We start from the raw sequence: 18,022 nt of genomic DNA, 5'->3' as shown, positions 1-18,022 counted from the left end.
AGGTAGTTGCTAAACAGCAAATGCCTAAGACCTTGAAACAGTTGCGAGCATTCTTGGGGTTGGTAGGTTATTGCAGGCAATTTTTGCCCCAATACTCTACAATAATCGGTCCCTTACAAGAATTATTGAAAGGACATACTAAAAGCAATTACAAATTCACGGTAGATGAATTAACCCCAGCAGTCCAAGATGCTTTCAGATTAATAAAACAATCGTTACTGACTGTGCCCAGTTTGGGCTTACCTGACTATAGTAAAGACTATTACTTGTTTTGCACAGAAGTTAATGGACATGCCAATGGTGTCCTGACACAGCATTTCTGTGCCCGCCACCGTCCGGTTGGATACTACAGTTATCCACTGGATAGTGTGGCCAGAGGCCTACCTGGATGCTTGAAATCAGTAGCGGCGGCTGCCCTACTGGTTGAAAAAACTGCTGACATTGTCCTGGGTAACACTTTGTATTTAATGTGCCCTCATGACTTGGAAGCTATGTTGAATAGTGCTTATACTAAGCATTTCTCTGTTCAGAGAATAACTCATTACCATCTGGTTCTGTTATCCGCTTCCAACCTCAAAATTCAGTGCTGTCAAACTCTGAATCCTGACACTTTCTTGCCAGAGGATGATAGCGATGAAATTGAGAATTCTGACTACTTAACCCATGACTGTGTTACCTCCATTAATGAGGTGACCAAACCAAGAGCTGACTTACAGGATGAGCCCATCCCGGGATTGCCTCCTTGTGCTGACTTGTTTGTGGATGGCTCATCCATCAGACGCCCAGATGGACTGACTTTGGCCGCGTGTGCAGTGGTGAATGGTGAGCATAAACTACTGCATACTGAAGTTCTGAATGACTCCAGATCTGCTCAGGCAGCGGAGCTTACCGCTCTCTGCATTGCTTTGGAGTTAGCAGAAGGTGATACGGTTAACATATACAGTGACTCAGCCTATGCGGTAGGGATCCTGCATAGTTTTGCACAGCTCTGGCAGGAACGAGGTTATCTAACTGCTGCAGGAACCCCCATACAGCATAAAGGGTTAATTGTTCGCTTGTTGGCTGTAGTCCAACTGCCTCTAAGAGTTGCTGTGATTAAATGTAAAGCACATACAGGTTCTGATGATTGTGTTTCTATGGGAAATGCTATGTTTGATAAACATGCTAAAGAAACTATATACTCTTATCAGCCATCAGCACTGACTATACCTGCATTTCCTATGGTAGACCTCCAGGTGGACCCGTTTGTTCTTTCAGCCCTACAGGAAAGCTCTCCCCACAGAGGATCTGTCATGAATATGCATCAAGTCTGTCTGCCTACCTGATCTCCATGTGTTCATTAGAGGCAGATCCTGTTCTGGTCTCCCTTCTTATCACTTCCTCTTCCTGTATGGCTCCACCCTAGTCCATCCCAGGAAGCCTATATTAACCTTTGCTCTACAGGTCTGCAGTGCTGTTCAACAGTGTTCCTATGCTTAGTTCCTGTCTGCAGTGTAATTGCTAGTTCCTGTTTGCAGAGTGCTACGATCATCTTCCGTGTACCGTTTTGGCTTGTCCCGACTTCCTTGTCTGCCTGTGCCCCTGACTATTTGCATGTTCCACGGTTATCCTTGTCTGCCTGTTGCCCTGACCTCGGCCTGTCCATCACCACTGCTTGTCCTACTGGCTGCTTCCCCCTTCTCCCTGCGGAGTGTGACTTGAGGAATCTCGGGGATGCGACCTGGACCCAGTTGCGGCCAAGACCATCCCTACCATCAAGGGCTCTGGTGAATACAAAACTGGGTCTTAGACTCCGCGCCCTGGGTGATCTTAGGTTCACGCTTCGTCTCTGCTAGCAGCAGTCGGCCATAGGATTCACCACCCTGTGGTGCATCCCTGACCCCTACGGGGTGCACTTGTCACCTGGCTACGGGTGACCTGACAGTTTGAACAGCCATGAATCCGGCCGACATGCCGCTCCCCGCAGATGATCCATTACAGTGCATTGTTCGCAGACTCGAGACGCATGAAGCTAATCAGGATCAGGTGATGCGTTTCCTTCAGGATCTGGCTTCCCGCTTTGATCAGCTTCAGACCTCGCTGGGAACCCCGAATCCGCAACCCCAAGTACAACCAGCAGCTGCACCTGTTGCACCAGTCGCAGAGTCGCATTCACTGAAGTTATCACCTCCAATCCGTTTTTCTGGAGACTCCAAAGCCTGCAGGGGATTCCTTAGCCAATGCACTATCCATTTTGAACTACAGCCTCAAAACTTCTTGTCTGATCGGGCAAAGGTAGCCTATATCATTTCTCTCCTCTCCGGGGAAGCCTTAGCCTGGGCTGCCCCTCTGTGGGAATTGAATGATCCAGTGGTTTCTAGCCTGCCTCTTTTCTTGAAACTTTTTCGGAATATCTTTGAAGAACCGGCTCGTGTCTCTTCAGCAGCCAGCGCCCTTTTACGTCTCCGCCAAGAATCCCGTTCAGTGGGACAATATTCTCTTCAGTTCCGTATCCACTCAGCTGAACTGAGCTGGAACAATGAGGCCTTAGTCGCAACCTTTTTGCATGGCCTATCTGATAGAGTGAAGGATGAACTAGCAGGAAGAACTATCCCCACTGATCTGGACGGAGTGATCTCCTTGTGTAATCAGATCGATATTCGCTTTCAGGAAAGGACCCTAGAAAAGCGACGCCAATATCCCTTGGCCCTTAGTCAGCCTGAGCTCCCCTCTCTTCGACCCGTGGAGCATCCCTTGCCAACTGAGGAACCCATGCAGCTGGGTCGGACCAGGCTATCCCCTGAGGAACGTGCCAGGCGTAGAACTCTAGGCCTGTGTCTATACTGTGGGGGCAAAAGTCATTTTCTCCTACGCCTTCCAGGACGGCACACCAGAGAGATGAGGGCTCCTCCCACAGGAAACACAATCAATTGACAAGTTTGTTATAAGTTCCCACCCACCCCCTTGCTCCTCAGTATTTTGATTGTGTTTCTTCCCGAACACAGCGGCACGTTTGTTGTTTTATATTACCTGGAGACGGTGAGGTCGAAGGGTACCCCTGTTGAGGCAGGTTCAGGGAGGCCGGGGAGAGCTGAACTAACCTGTTGGCTTCGGTCGCTCACAGGTCGCCACAAAGACATGCATGGATGCTCTGAGCTGTGGTGAAAAAGCCATCGTCCCTCTGCAAAAAATCCGCCACGCTGCTGATCTCTCCTTCCTGGGGGGGGTTTGCAAAGGAGCATTGCGCTCCAGGCCTCGTTCTGAGGTACAGGAAGCGCGTCACCGGAGAGTGGGCGTTCCCTACACGGCAACCCGGAAGTGACGCTTCGGCGTGGAGGGCAACGTGGAGCGGTGGGGTCGGCGGCGGATAAACCCTACAACAGGTACCGGCAAGCCAAGGACCCAGTCAACCTCCTCATGATGGAAGAGGAAGGGAAGACTAGCGCTGCGGCAATCAAATCCAGATCGGGGGTCGGTGAGTACTGTCCCTCCTGGAAAGGGAGGAAAGAGGAGAGTGAGAGTTCCTGAACTTCAGGATGCAGCTGGTATCGGCTGCCTTCCTCGTTCTCTCTCTCTTTTCTCCCCAGTACAGCCTGCAGCCCAGAGTGAGAAGGAATAACACGGTTGTTTATTATGTTCCCTCTCTAACAGAATCTCCCGGTGAAACCCAGGGGGCCTCTGCTCAATCCTCAGCATCAGCTAGTGGCAGTTCCTCTAAAAAATGCGGAAACTGTAAAGATAAGCTCCCAAAATCCTACACCAAACCCTTCTGCCACAAGTGTATTAACCAGCTGGCTGGGAAGGAGGCGGCTGCCATGATGAAAGATTTTCTCTTGTCAATGCAGTCTGAAATGTTGGCCACGGTTAGAGCTTTCAGGGAGACGGCTACACAAGCAGCCACAGGCCCTAGCACAGAGGAACCGGTCCCTAGAGAGAGTCTGATCTCTCAGGGAAGGCTTCTTGCAGGACCCAGTACCCCTTTCCTACCCTCCCAGATCTTTTCTCATGATCAGGAAGAAGAGGAAAGTGAGGTCATGAGCCAGGTCACTAGACACAGCTCAGAGGGTGAGGAGGATAGAGACTCAGTCATGTCTCAGGAGGAAGGAAAATTGAAAAGGTTCCTCTTCTCAGCAGAGGATGTGGACAGTCTCCTTCAGGCAATCTATGCCACTGAAGAGATTCCAGAGGTTCCAAGAACGACCTCTGCACAGGATAAGGTGTATAGGGGGCTCAGTGAAACACAGGATAGAGTCTTCCCTCTTCACCAATCTCTAAAAGAAATAATCCTACAAGAGTGGAAATATCCAGAAAGGAGACTGACCACTCAGAAAACCTGGAAACGGAAGTACCCGTTCCCCCAGTCAGTTGGGGGAAGTCTTCTTTAAACTCCCAAAACTGGATGCGGCCCTCTCCCAGGTCACGAAACAGTCAGACCTCTCATTTGAAGATGCTGGCAGTATTAAAGACCTAATGGATCGTAGGGCCGAATCACTCCTAAGGAAAGCCTGGGAGGCTAACACAGCTTCTATGGCCCCAGCCTTAGCTGCGACCTGTGTAGCCAGGAATGCAGACCTATGGGTAGAGAAACTGGCAGAACACCTCGCCCAGTTTACGGAGTCAGAGGAAATCTTGGGGTCTCTATCTTTGATAGGGAAAGCTGTCGCGTACTTGGCAGATGCCGCTTTGGAAACTGCTAAAGCTTCAGCCAAGACAGCGGCCTTGATCAACTCGTCCAGGCGAGTTATCTGGGTTAAGGCTTGGGAAGGGGATGTCACATCAAAGGGAAAACTGGGTGGACTCCCTTTCCAGGGTTCACTCCTGTTTGGCCAAGGATTAGATGATGTCCTAGTTAGGTCTTCAGAAAAGGGAAAGAAATTCCCTGTGAAACCTAAGAAAGATGGTTTTAAGAAGACTTTTCGAGGCCCCCAGGGGCAAAACAAACAGAAGTATAAAAGAGAACCCAATAGGCGCTGGTTTTATGGCAAAGGGAACAAAAAGAATAACTTGCTCTTTCCCCCTGCCAAGGCTGATGCTAAACAGACCAAGTGACGCCAAGGTCAAAGTAGGGGGAGGCTGTCCCAGTTTGTACAACAGTGGGAAAGTATTTCAGACAGTCCCTACATACACAAGATTATAAGGGATGGGTTCCGCCTGGAATTTGTTACCTTCCCCCCCCCTATGATCACCCTCACGCAGCTCCCCAAGGATACCCTAAAGAGAAAGGCCCTCTTGGAAGGGATTCAGGAATTGGCAGAGCAACTAGTAATAATACCAGTGCCAGTGGAACAGCAATACCGGGGGTTTTATTCCCACGTGTTTGTGGTTCAGAAACCATCAGGAAAATTCCGCCTGATAGTAAACCTGAGAAAACTAAACGAATTTTTAGAACAAAAGAAGTTTTCCATGGAGAGTATTTACTCAGTAAGAAAGAACCTCATGAAGGAAACCTACATGACAACCATAGACCTGAAGGACGCCTATTTGCACGTGCCAATTCACGTGGACCATCAGGCTTTTTTGAGGTTTGCGGTAGTGGTAGGGAAGGAAATCTGTCATTGGCAGTTCAGGGCGCTGCCCTTCGGCCTAACCTCCAGCCCCAGAATCTTTACAAAGATACTGGCAGAGGCGGTAGCCTTCCTACATCTTCAAGGGATATGCCTTATACCATACCTGGACGATCTACTGATCTCCGGTCAGACAGAATCACAGGTTCAGAGGGATACCAACAGGGTGATGGAGTTTTTAGAAAGCCTAGGCTGGATTATCAATTTAGAGAAGTCCTCCCTCATACCAGAACAGGTAAAAATATTTCTGGGCTACACTATAGACTCCAGGCTTCAGACGCTCTTCCTGCCAGAAGAAAAAATAAAAAAATTAGCGTCAGCAGCAGAGAATCTGGTGAGATTCCCCAGACTTCCCAGGAGGTCAGTTATGAGAGTCCTAGGCTTAATGTCGGCATCCATACCAGCAGTAGTCTGGTCCCAGTTACATGCCAGGATACTCCATTTTTTCTTTCTGTCCTCTTGGGACAAGAAGAAGGAATCCCTGGATCAGGAGATTCTACTCACCCCTCAGGTCCTGTCATCCCTAGAGTGGTGGACCAGTCACCAAAACCTAAGGGAAGGTCGACCTTGGGCACAATGGGATCCGGTAAAATTGACTACGGATGCCAGCACATGGGGGTGGGGTGCCCACATGGGGGGGAAAAAAGCCCAAGGAAGATGGTGCTACCTCCTAGCTCGTCAATCTTCCAATTTCAGGGAACTCAGAGCAGTAGGAGAAGCCCTGAAGGCCTTCCAACAAGATGTTACAGGGAGGGAGGTCCAGGTGAGCTCAGACAACGCTACAGTAGTAGCCTACCTGAATCACCAAGGCGGTACCAGATCCGGTCCCCTATTGGAACTAACCATGGAAATTCTGGGTTGGGCAGAGAAAAAGGTCACCTCCATCTCAGCCATACATATAAAGGGGACAGACAACATAGAAGCGGACTTCCTCAGTCGCCAACAAATAAGACAGGGGGAATGGGAATTGAATCCCGAGGTCTTTCAGGCCCTAGTTCTTCAGTTTGGCGAACCAGACATAGACCTGTTCGCAAACCGGAAGAACAGGAAAGTGAACAGGTACTTCTCAACCTCCGTAGAACGGGATTCCGAGGGCCTGGACGCGTTGTCCCAGAACTGGCACTTCAGATTGGCTTACGCCTTCCCACCCCTGGCGCTAATTCCGCGGGTACTCCAGAAAGTCAGCAGGTCCCCCGGTCAGGTCCTCCTTATTGCCCCATGGTGGCCAAGGAGGACATGGTTTGCGAATCTGAGATTCATGTCAGTAGCAGAACCTCTGAAACTCCCAGCCAGGACAGATCTCCTCAGGCAGGGTCCAGTGTCTCACCCGAGACCAGAGTTTTTTCAACTAACAGCCTGGTTAGTGAGCGCCAGATTCTGAAACGAAAAGGTTGTTCAGAAAAGGTGATTAATACTCTCCTTACAAGTAGAAAGCCGGTCACCAGAAAGATCTACTTAAAAATATGGAAAACTTTCCAGACCTGGAGTAGAAAAAGGCTAGAGTCTTCCCAGTCGGTTCCGGTTATCCTGGATTTTCTCCAGGATGGAGCAGACGCCGGGCTTAAGGTTAGCACCCTGAGAGTACAGGTAGCAGCCCTCTCCGTGTACCTGGATAAAAGATTAGCGAAGGACGACCTAGTTAAGAGGTTCTTACTAGCTAGGGAAAGGATGTCCCCCGTCCTTAAAAGCTTCTGTCCACCATGGGACCTTACTAGGGTATTAGAGTCATTATCTATGCCCCCTTTTGAACCTTTAGAGAAAGTTTCCTTTAGGTTCCTTACGTTAAAATTAGCTTTTTTGTTAGCTATTACTACAGCCAGGAGGGTGGGAGATCTGCAAGCTCTGTCCATGAAAGAGCCTTTTCTTAGGGTGCAACCAGACAGGGTCACTCTTAGGGCATATCCCTTATACCTACCTAAAGTAGCATCCTTACTCAACAGGACGCAAGAAATGATATTGCCGTCCTTTTGTTCAGAACCAAAGAACGAGAAGGAATTTAAGTTTCACTGTTTGGACGTAAGAAGATGTCTTCTTATATATTTAGAGAGAACCAAACGTTTTAGGAAATCTAACCATCTCCTAATCCTCTATGGTGGAGTCAGGAAGGGATTGCAGGCCTCAAGGCCATCAGTCTCAAAATGGATTAGAGAAGCTATCTCAGAGGCTTATCAGTGTGCAGGAGAACCAGCTCCACTTAATATCAAAGCTCATTCAACCAGATCTCTGGTGACATCCTGGGCTGAGAGAGCAGGTGCCTCCTGGGACCAGATCCGTAGTGCGGCTACCTGGTCAAGTCATCACACCTTCCTGAAACACTACCGTGTAGAATTGTTGTCACAGCAAGACCTGGTTTTCGGTCGGAAGGTCCTCCAAGCTGTGGTCCCACCCTGAGGTAGGCCTGAGGTCCTTTAATATCCTCTCTGGTGTGCCGTCCTGGAAGGCGTAGGAGAAAACTTACGTTAGATCTACCGGTAACGGTATTTCTACGAGCCTTCCAGGACGGCAGGCCTACTACCCACCCTATGTGAAGGAAGGTAAGGTATATGCTAAATGGTAAGTACCGATGGGGTGCCCCTTGTGAACCAGTTCAAGATTACTTTATTAAATACTGAGGAGCAAGAGGGTGGGTGGGAACTTATAACAAACTTGTCAATTGATTGTGTTTCCTGTGGGAGGAGCCCTCATCTCTCTGGTGTGCTGTCCTGGAAGGCTCGTAGAAATACCGTTACCGGTAGATCTAATGTAAGTTTTCGTGACACTTGCCCTCTTCGCCCCGAGAAACGCTCGGGTTCAATACATCTGGAAGGTGGAGTATTGGATCCAGAAATATCTCCTTCACCTTCTCGTCTTTTTCTTCATGTGTCCCTTCATTTTGGTGCTTCTTCTCATTCGGTCTCGGCATATCTGGATTCCGGAGCCGCTGGCAATTTCATAGACTGGGAAATCGCATCGTCCATGAGACTTACCCTTTTGCCCCTCACCACACCATTGGTGGTCTCGGCGATTGATGGCACTGTTCTCCCGGGGGGTCCTATTCACTTCCAGACAGTCCCTGTTAAGATGTCAGTAGGCACACTTCACCAGGAGTGGATATCCTTCCTTGTTCTACCTAAAACCTCAGCTCCTATCGTTTTGGGTCTTCCTTGGTTAAGACTCCATTCTCCTCACATTGACTGGACTGCCGGACAGATCCTGGCTTGGGGTTCCTCCTGTTCCACGTCTTGCCTACCCAAGGTTGCCCCAAAAGAGAAACTTCCTGTTGCCACCATTCCAGAATCTTTTGCTCGTCCTACCACATGTAGTGGTGTCCGGAATGTGCCCTGCAATAGTCAGGCTGATGCACTTTCTAGCCAATGTAGCACTCTGGATGAGGAGCCCGTCTGTGAACCTGAGCCGATCATTCACTCCAGTTTACCGTTGACTGTCCCTAAAACGCACAGCCAGGCTAACTTGTCTGCGAGTTCTGCAGTCACTACGCCTTGTGATGCGATTCGGGTAATCACTACACCTGACTATGCTATTCGATGGGCCTCTGCATCAGCTATGCCAGGTCAGCCCATGCCCAGTGAGCCTCCTACCTTTTCTTGTTCAGGTCCTCCTGCAACCTGTCTAAGGGGCTCAATCCATCCTTTGGATAGATTGCCTCATTCGGCCAAATGGGGTTTCCTACCTTGTTTTCAGGGCTCTCTGCATTCTGCTGGTTTCCCTACTATCCAGCTTGACTCCTGTGCCCTGTCACCTTCTAACCAACCTGACTTCAGGGTTCCTCTGACCTCTGCCCAGTCTGATGGTCCTGTGCTTAATCCCCAGTTCTTCTTTAAGGGTCTGCTTGATCCTCCTCGGATTCCTGTTGACCCTCTCATGCCCTTACTTATTCCTAAAAGGCCTTTGGTCCTGAGGAGGCGTCTTGGATTTCTGCATCTGAGATCTTTGCGCCCCATTTGTCGAGGAGGTTTCTTCTGGGATTCCCCTTTAGCCCTGGCTCCAGGCTGGGGAGGGGGAGGGGCCTTAAGAGGGAGGGTACTGTCATGAATATGCATCAAGTCTGTCTGCCTACCTGATCTCCATGTGTTCATTAGAGGCAGATCCTGTTCTGGTCTCCCTTCTTATCACTTCCTCTTCCTGTATGGCTCCACCCTAGTCCATCCCAGGAAGCCTATATTAACCTTTGCTCTACAGGTCTGCAGTGCTGTTCAACAGTGTTCCTATGCTTAGTTCCTGTCTGCAGTGTAATTGCTAGTTCCTGTTTGCAGAGTGCTACGATCATCTTCCGTGTACCGTTTTGGCTTGTCCCCGACTTCCTTGTCTGCCTGTGCCCCTGACTATTTGCATGTTCCACGGTTATCCTTGTCTGCCTGTTGCCCTGACCTTGGCCTGTCCATCACCACTGCTTGTCCTACTGGCTGCTTCCCCCTTCTCCCTGCGGAGTGTGACTTGAGGAATCTCGGGGATGCGACCTGGACCCAGTTGCGGCCAAGACCATCCCTACCATCAAGGGCTCTGGTGAATACAAAACTGGGTCTTAGACTCCGCGCCCTGGGTGATCTTAGGTTCACGCTTCGTCTCTGCTAGCAGCAGTCGGCCATAGGATTCACCACCCTGTGGTGCATCCCTGACCCCTACGGGGTGCACTTGTCACCTGGCTACGGGTGACCTGACAGGATCCTGGTCTACAAAAGGAGCTATTTGTGGAGATGATGGCCTGTGGCGAATGAAAAACAAATTGATTGCTCCCCCAACTCTTTTTCCTTCCTTGTTCTCTTTGAGCCATGGGCCTTGCCATGTCTCAACAGGAGGGATGAGTCGGGCGGTGACCAAACAATGGTGGGCACCTGGGTTTCATACATATGCTGCTAAGCAAATAAATGAATGTGCAATATGTCAAATGCATAATGTCGGAAGACCAGTCCCTACACCTATGAAGCATATTCCGCATACTGAGGAGCCATTTCAAATTGTGCAAATAGACTTCTCAGACATGCCACCTTGTGGTATATTTAAGTACTTACTAGTTTGTGTGGATCAATTCTCGGGTTGGGTAGAAGCATACCCAACGGTGAAAAATGATGCCAGGACAGTGGTAAAATGCCTTACTAGAGAGATGATTCGCAGGTTTGGGATAGGAAATATATTCTCATCAGACAGAGGTACTCATTTTGATAACAAACTTATGGCTGAAGTGGTAAATATTTTAGGGTTAAAGCAGCAATTGCACACCCCTTACAGACCACAGGCTAGTGGGATGGTAGAACGGACAAATCAAACAATCAAAAGGTACTTGGCTAAGATAACTGCTAATGGGAAAAGCTCATGGGTGGAGGCCTTGCCGATAGTCTTAGCAACTATCAGAACCACCCCCAAGGAGAAACATGGGTTATCACCTTTTGATATTTTGTTCGGGCGACCACCCAAAAGACTTCCTGCTACATTGATACATCCTGAAACAGTGACTTTAGGTAATGGTCAAGATGCCATGATTGAGTATGTACGCAAATTGGCAAACGTGTTTTCTGATACCTTTTCCAGAGCCAAAGCAGGACAACCGGTGGATACGAATGAGACAACTCATGGACTAAACTCAGGAGATTGGGTGTATATCAAGAATCGTAGGACCCTTCCAGATCATTCTTGTGTCTCCTACTGCTGTAAAGCTGAAAGACTATAAGTACTGGGTGCATGGTTCCCATTGTAAGAGAACAGTAGCTCCGAAAAGTAGCCAGTGTACCACTGGCCAGGATTATTCTGTACCTTTACCTTCCAGGTCTCCACCGCTGACACGAGCTTGAGCCAGAAGACAACAAGATGAATCTTCTAGGGCCTAAACCAGATGTTCAGCTCTGGTGTGTCATCCTCTGTGGAGGAGCGTTGGTGTGGATAACGGTTATGACGTATGAATGGACACACCAGAAAGCGATGGGTAAGATACATGATACTGTCCTACTAAATGCTACTATAATGGAAAAGTTATTGCAGCTTGGAACTATTTCAACCCCAGACCAAAGGCTGAGAAGAGACACACATGATTTCCATGATAGGTTGGCAGAACCTTTCCATAACTCCTTTGTGTCCATGCATCTGCAAGCAGCTAAAAGACTGAACATTACTAACTGTTGGATATGCACACATGCCCCTATTTCACACAAGACTATACCCTTGCTAGGCCTACCCAGCACTTTGGTTGAAATGGAGGATAGTGCCCATTTCGATGAAGTAAGCCCCAACATGTTTGAAATAACTGTTTCACTGTTGTTGTATACAAATGCCCCAATGAGAACACCTGCGGTTTGTATCAACTTCACCTGAAATTACTCCCCCGAACAGCGTGATCAAGGTTATCGGAGTACGACAAAGTCACTTGGAGATTCCCATTGCATGGAAAAGGCCGATATTGGGTATTGGTTTGAGGGTAAGGACACTGCGTGGAGTACTGATCGATACCAAGAACTGCATGATCACACACACACACAATAGATGTTGTATTAAAAAGGCTTTCAGTTTCATCATAGATCTGGCAGACCTGATGGATAATGTCACTGCCCTATATGATAGAAACTTTATAGCCATGGCTACAGAGCTAAAAATGATCAAGAAAGAGGTTCTGCAACACCGGCTGGTGTTGGATTATCTCACGGCAAGTCAAGGAGGAATATGCACCATAGTGGGAACTGCCTGCTGTAACTATATTAGGAATGATACTAGGGCCGAAGACGCCATCATTGCTCGTATAGAAAAAGTACAGCGCTTAAAGGTTAACTTTCGCAAGGAGCATACCGAAACCGCTTGGATTGATGGTAGCTGGGAAAGCTGGCTTTCCTGGATCAATCCGCTCAACTGGTTTTCAGGTATTGGTGGGTGGTTTTCAGGTATTCTACATGGTATTCTTTATATTGTTGGAATTATTTTACTTATAATCCTTATAATCAATTGTGTACCTATGTTCTGCAAATGTTGCATGAAGATGACCACACATACATGTGAAGCATGTTGTGGTGCTTGTATTAATGCCGGTTCCTTTGAGCCCTCAAGGTCCAGAGTTAAAACCGTTCATGAAATGGTGACGCGGATTCTTGCGATTCTACCTAAAGACCCTGAGAACCCCCCGGAAGCATAAAACTTACCAGAGAATACCAAAGAATTCGAAATACAGGAGGGACTGACAAGATATGAAAATCTACATTGATCTACCTTGTATATTAAATGTGTATCACTTGAATATCTTATATACACACAACAGTAGAGTTCCCCCTTTTTCCTGTGTCTTTCCCTGCAAATAAGCTTATGTTTCTAAATTCCATTTGGTATTACACATTGCAACATATTCTCAATAACATGTTTTCCCATTCTCATGGCCGAACAAATGTCTCATGTAAAATAAGAGATGTTCCGCCTAAATGACCTGATAAGAAGTCTATGTAAACAGTAAACAGTGTGTCTGGAAAAACCCTTCCATTCCTTTTTATTACTTGATAATTACCCCTCACATATAATCCATCTCTCTAACTATCAAAATAACCATTTCACATGATGCTCTAATTAGGTCAGGATGACCAGATGTCAGTTTTACTCATTATATATGTGTGATTTATGGAATCTTGTGAAATCTTGTGTAATCCAAACTTTGGGCTTCGTGCCCTGCATAGACTCTCATGTTATCAATTTCTTATAAAATGTCTGTATAAACCTTATGTGTCATCACAATCCTTCGCAAGGCTTTGGGAGGTGTGATCCTGTATGCAGTGTATTCTGAAGTAAACTTACATTAAAGATGAATGCAATTGTCTGCTGTCAATGACTTACATTCAAAGACCGACTTATCACTAGGCTTCTCTCCTACAGACTTACCCCCCCCCCCCCCGCCCCCTCATCTCTATTGCACAGGACATTACAAGGACACTACATTGCCGACAACATCAGCAGGTGCTGTTCTTTTGATAAAAAGGTACTGTGCCTGAGAAGCTAAAACTAAGGCCCTGTTTACACCTGTGCACTTTTTCTGCGCTAAAATGCACCTCCCCGTGCATGAAAAGCCCATAAAAATTGACGGCTTCATTCCAGAAGAAGACGCTTCATCTCTAAAGAAATTAATGCCATCTTGTCCCTGTCCTGGGGGCTAGCTATAGACTGATATGTTTGTTACTGTATCTGTAGCTGGGAAGACCTGTGCCTTTATTATACTGCTCTCTGATTGTATACTAATGATCTGTTACTATACCCAAGTCTTTTATTACTCATGGTGAATGCCCTATGAAATGCTCTTTCTTTCTCATTTCTTGTACACCCTTTCTAGTCAGGTAGGTGCTAGAGTGAGGATTTTTCTAGCAGATTAGGAAACTTTAGGCAGGCCTAGCTGGTGGCTAGGCCTGTTTGTTTTCATTCTGGGCTGGGAGTGGCTCCGGGAAGGGCTGGGTGACTCACAGGTAGCATCACTGTCACCTCCCTCTTCTTTCTAGAAGGTACTAGAAGGAGAGTTAAAGTGGGTGCAGAACCAGAAGAGAGGACTGTGGGAAGGGCAGTGGAAAGAGGTCATTGCAGCCAGGCTGGTTGGCAGGGCCTGAAGAGAGCTTTTTTGGGATTGGTAGATAAATAGAGGCCAGTTGGCACCTGAACTATTTCTACGCCAAAGGCAGGGCCGGCCGCCATCAGGAATTATGGGGCCCCTTGCACAGCTTCAGGCATGGACCCCCTGGAGCAGAGAACCGGGTGGGGTGCCGCCGCCTAAAATTAAGAAGCTGGGGGGGGGGGTAGCCACCTCTGGGCCTTTGATAAAAAAAATAATATATATAGATATATACAAAAAAAAATATTTTTTATAAAAAAAAAAGTAAACAAAAAAAAAGGGGGTTGCCATCCGGGGCCCTGGGCCCCTTACAGGTGTACTGCCTGTACCCCCCTGATGGCAGCCCTGACCGAAGGGGCTTGAGGTCCTTGCCCGCAAAAGGCAGTTTACTGAGACCTGGCTGAACTAGTATCAGCCCTAATCTCTTCTCTTCAGCTCATTCCCCACAGTTACAACCTTTTGTACCATCTGTCCCACCCTCTTAGATTGTAAGCTCTTCTAAGCAGGGCCCTCTTAATCCTCTTATATTTTATTGTATTATAACTGTATTGTATCCCTTTTAATATTGTAAAGCCCTGCGTAAACTGTTGGCACTATATAAATTCTGTATAATAATAATAATAATAATAATAACCATGTGGTACTAGCTAATTTGGAGGAGTAACAGTCTGCAGCAAGTGAAGTGCTGGAGGAGTGAAAGATAAGAGATCTTAAAGGGGTTGTAAAGGTTTGTTTTTTATTTTATAAATAGGTTACTTTAAGCTAGTGCATTGTTGGTTCACTAACCTTTTCCTTCCATTTCCCTTCTAAATGTTTTTTTTTTCTTTGTCTGAATTTCTCACTTCCTGTTCCTCCTCAGTAAGGTGTTCAGTAAGCTGTTCTAAATGACTTTCCACAGTTTGGATGATGGTGGAAAGCTTACTGAGGAGAAACAGGAAGTGAGAAATTCAAACAATGAAAACAAACATTTAGAAGGGAAATCGAAGGCAAAGGTAAGTGAACCAACAATGCACTAGCTTAAAGGAACCAATTTAGAAAATAAAAGACGAACCTTTACAACCCCTTTAAGCAAGAGTTTGTGCTGGAGAGAAGACTGGAGTATATATAGAAGTCCCAAACAAGTTGCACTGAATGTTCTTGGGCATCCCATAATTTCCCGTCCAAGTTCAATTCCCTCAATTTAAAAAAAACGAGCTTATGGACTGTTCTATGTCTCTAAGGCCAGGTTCACACCTATGCGAATTGAGTGCGGTTTAAACCGCATCTAATTCGCAGGACATTTCAAAATACATTGTTTTCAATGAGGCTGGTTCACATATGTGCGATGCATCCGCACTGCGTATTGCCTCCAAACCGCATGCGGTTTTTATGTCTTGCGGTGCGGCTCAGGTGCGAATTCAGTCCCATTATCTTCTATGGATATGCATCTAATTCGCACATGTGTTCAGTTCTCTGCAGGAATTTCTCTCATTCAGCTCAATACAATTCTCCCCCACTCTCCTCTCACCCGGAACTTCTTCCAGGTCTCCAAATTCGCACCTGATCTGCAGCTAAACCGCAGTTGATCTGCAGAACACCCTCTAGAGAAATTCGCAACGAGAACGCAGCTCCAAAACGCAACGCACTAGTGTGATTCCGGCCTGAAGCTTCATGTACACTGCTGCTGGTAAACAGATGTTTAGGAGCAGTTGGGCATTTTTTTTTAGCTGCCCCTGGAGAGGTTGTAAAACGTCCCGTGTACATTAGGCCTAAATATCTGAGAGATGGATACCGGGCTGGGCAGGGTGACAGGTAAACCACTACAGTCACCAACCCCTACGGGGGGCATGGCTACAATAATAAAAGATTGTTGATATAAAAAAAAAAAAAAATCCCCTTTAAATCCTAATGCCGCATACACACCATCACTTTATGTGATGAAAAAAAACGACACTTTCTGTGAAGTAAAAAATGACGTTTTTGAAACTTCAATTTTCAAAGACGAAGTTGCCTACACACCATCGTTTTTCTCACAATGTTCTTGCAAGTGAGGTTACGTTCCACCACGTTTTACCATTGAAGCTTGCTTCATAAGTAGCTTCTGGGCATGCGTGGATGAAAAAACGTCTTAGAAAACAACGTTTTTTGCTACACACGGTCAATTTCTGTGAAGTAAAAAGTGCACTTTTGAAAAACGACACATAAAATTGAAGCATGCTTCAATTTTTTTTGGTCGTTTTTTTACAAGACATAAAACGACGTTTTCCCCCACACACGGTCAATTAAAGTGACGTTTTTAAAAACGTCATTTTTTTTCATCACATAAAGTGATGGTGTGTACGCGGCATTAGGGTTAGTATCTGTGCTCTGTGTTTTGTGGCCCAGTGGGTGCACTTTTGAAATGTCCTGCTTGCAGCGTCTTTAATGTACGGTTTGAAAAGCACACCAAAAGATACCTTCCAATGAAGTCTATGGGAGTGCACCAAAAATGCACTGCGCTAAAAAAAATGCCAGTGCATCAAAAACATGCTAAAAATGCATATCAAGTTTTAAAATGCATATGTGTGAACAGGCCTTAAAGCGGAGGTTCACCCTAAAACATCTATGTACCATCCCATCCAGCATACTTGCGTCAGCTATAGTATGTTTTTTTTTCCGCTGTATTTACTGTTTAATCGTTCAGTTTCTTTTCAGACTCCGGCGGGAAATAGGCGTTCCTATGAAGAGGGGAACATGATTGACGTCTGGCAATGGCGTGTCACGCGTTCCGAAAATAGCCAAAATAGGACTCGGATATATACGGCGCCTGCGCAGTCAGCTCCTAGTCTGTGCGCAGGCGCCGTGAAGAGCCGAGTCCTAGTCCGGCTATTTTCGGAAACACGTGACGCGCCATAGCCGGACGTCAATCATGTTCCCCTCTTCATAGGAACGCCTACTCCCCGCGGGAGTCTGAAAATAAACTGAATGATTAAACGGTAAATACAGCAGGAAAAAAAAAACATACTATAGCTGACGCAAGTATGCTGGATGGGATGGTACATAGATGTTTTTTAGGGTGAACCTCCGCTTTAAAGGGGTTGTAAAGGAGATTTTTTTTTTTTTTTTAAAACAAACGTTATACTTACCTCCACTGTGCACAGAGTGGCCCGATCCACATCTTTTGGGGTCCCTCGGCGGCTGTCTCGGCTCCGCCCCACAAGAACTCCACACATTCATGTGAGCGAGCGAGCATGGTGTTGAGTCCTTGCGGGCACGCTGCTGTGATACAGCTGACGGCCATAGCCGCCATTTTTTTTTAATATGACAATATTAATATTAATAAATGTTGGCGCCCAGCAACAAAACAGAAAAAAAAAAGATTTTTCTATATAATTTCCTATCTAGCCTGGGCACAATTTGTTAGACTTGGGTCTTATGTTGTGAATGATGGTGAATGGCAGTAGGAATGGCTGGTTCTGGAGTTAGCCTGCATTTACCTAGGAAACTCTGCATGTCATTTGCTAAATTTAAAGCTAAAGAACTGTCACAATAAATCCTGATTTATACCTGCTTGTAATGAAGGAATACTCAGAGATATGTGTTGGACGCTGTTGGTATCTGCTGGTAGATTCTGACATCCAGTAGAAAGTGGCTCCAGCATTGGGTTTGCTGGTGGGTGATGGTTTGCTGGGCCGGGCTGTGGAGATGGGTTGTTGCTTCCAACTTCCACAACAATGTTTTTATCTTCTGCCAGGTCAGAGAAGTAGCTCTCAATCCAATTGGTTATTTCTTGGGGGGCTGGGACTTGCCAGTTTTCTGAGCTGGCTAGCTGGCTTGTTGACTCATAGCCAATCATAGGTTCTGAAATCATGTCCCCGACACTGTCATTCTTCACTGGGTCAGACCGTTCAGATGAAAAAACATATTGGTTAGGAGATGGGTCCAGCAGTGTGTTTGTTGTGCT

At 46.7% G+C, this 18,022-nt stretch overlaps 1 protein-coding gene across 1 annotated transcript; it reads left to right on the top strand.

The window, feature by feature from the left end:
- Positions 1-13,309, top strand: LOC120920974. The gene is made up of 2 exons (XM_040333484.1): positions 1-1,284; positions 10,205-13,309. Exons 1-2 carry the CDS (start codon positions 21-23, stop codon positions 11,206-11,208), a joined length of 2,268 nt encoding a protein of 755 aa, XP_040189418.1. The 5' UTR covers positions 1-20; the 3' UTR covers positions 11,209-13,309.
- Positions 13,310-18,022: the final 4,713 nt, after the last annotated feature.

Source organism: Rana temporaria, chromosome 1 (assembly GCF_905171775.1).
Source record: "Rana temporaria chromosome 1, aRanTem1.1, whole genome shotgun sequence".
Lineage (NCBI taxonomy): Eukaryota > Metazoa > Chordata > Amphibia > Anura > Ranidae > Rana > Rana temporaria.
This window is presented reverse-complemented; position numbering and strand designations above follow the sequence as displayed.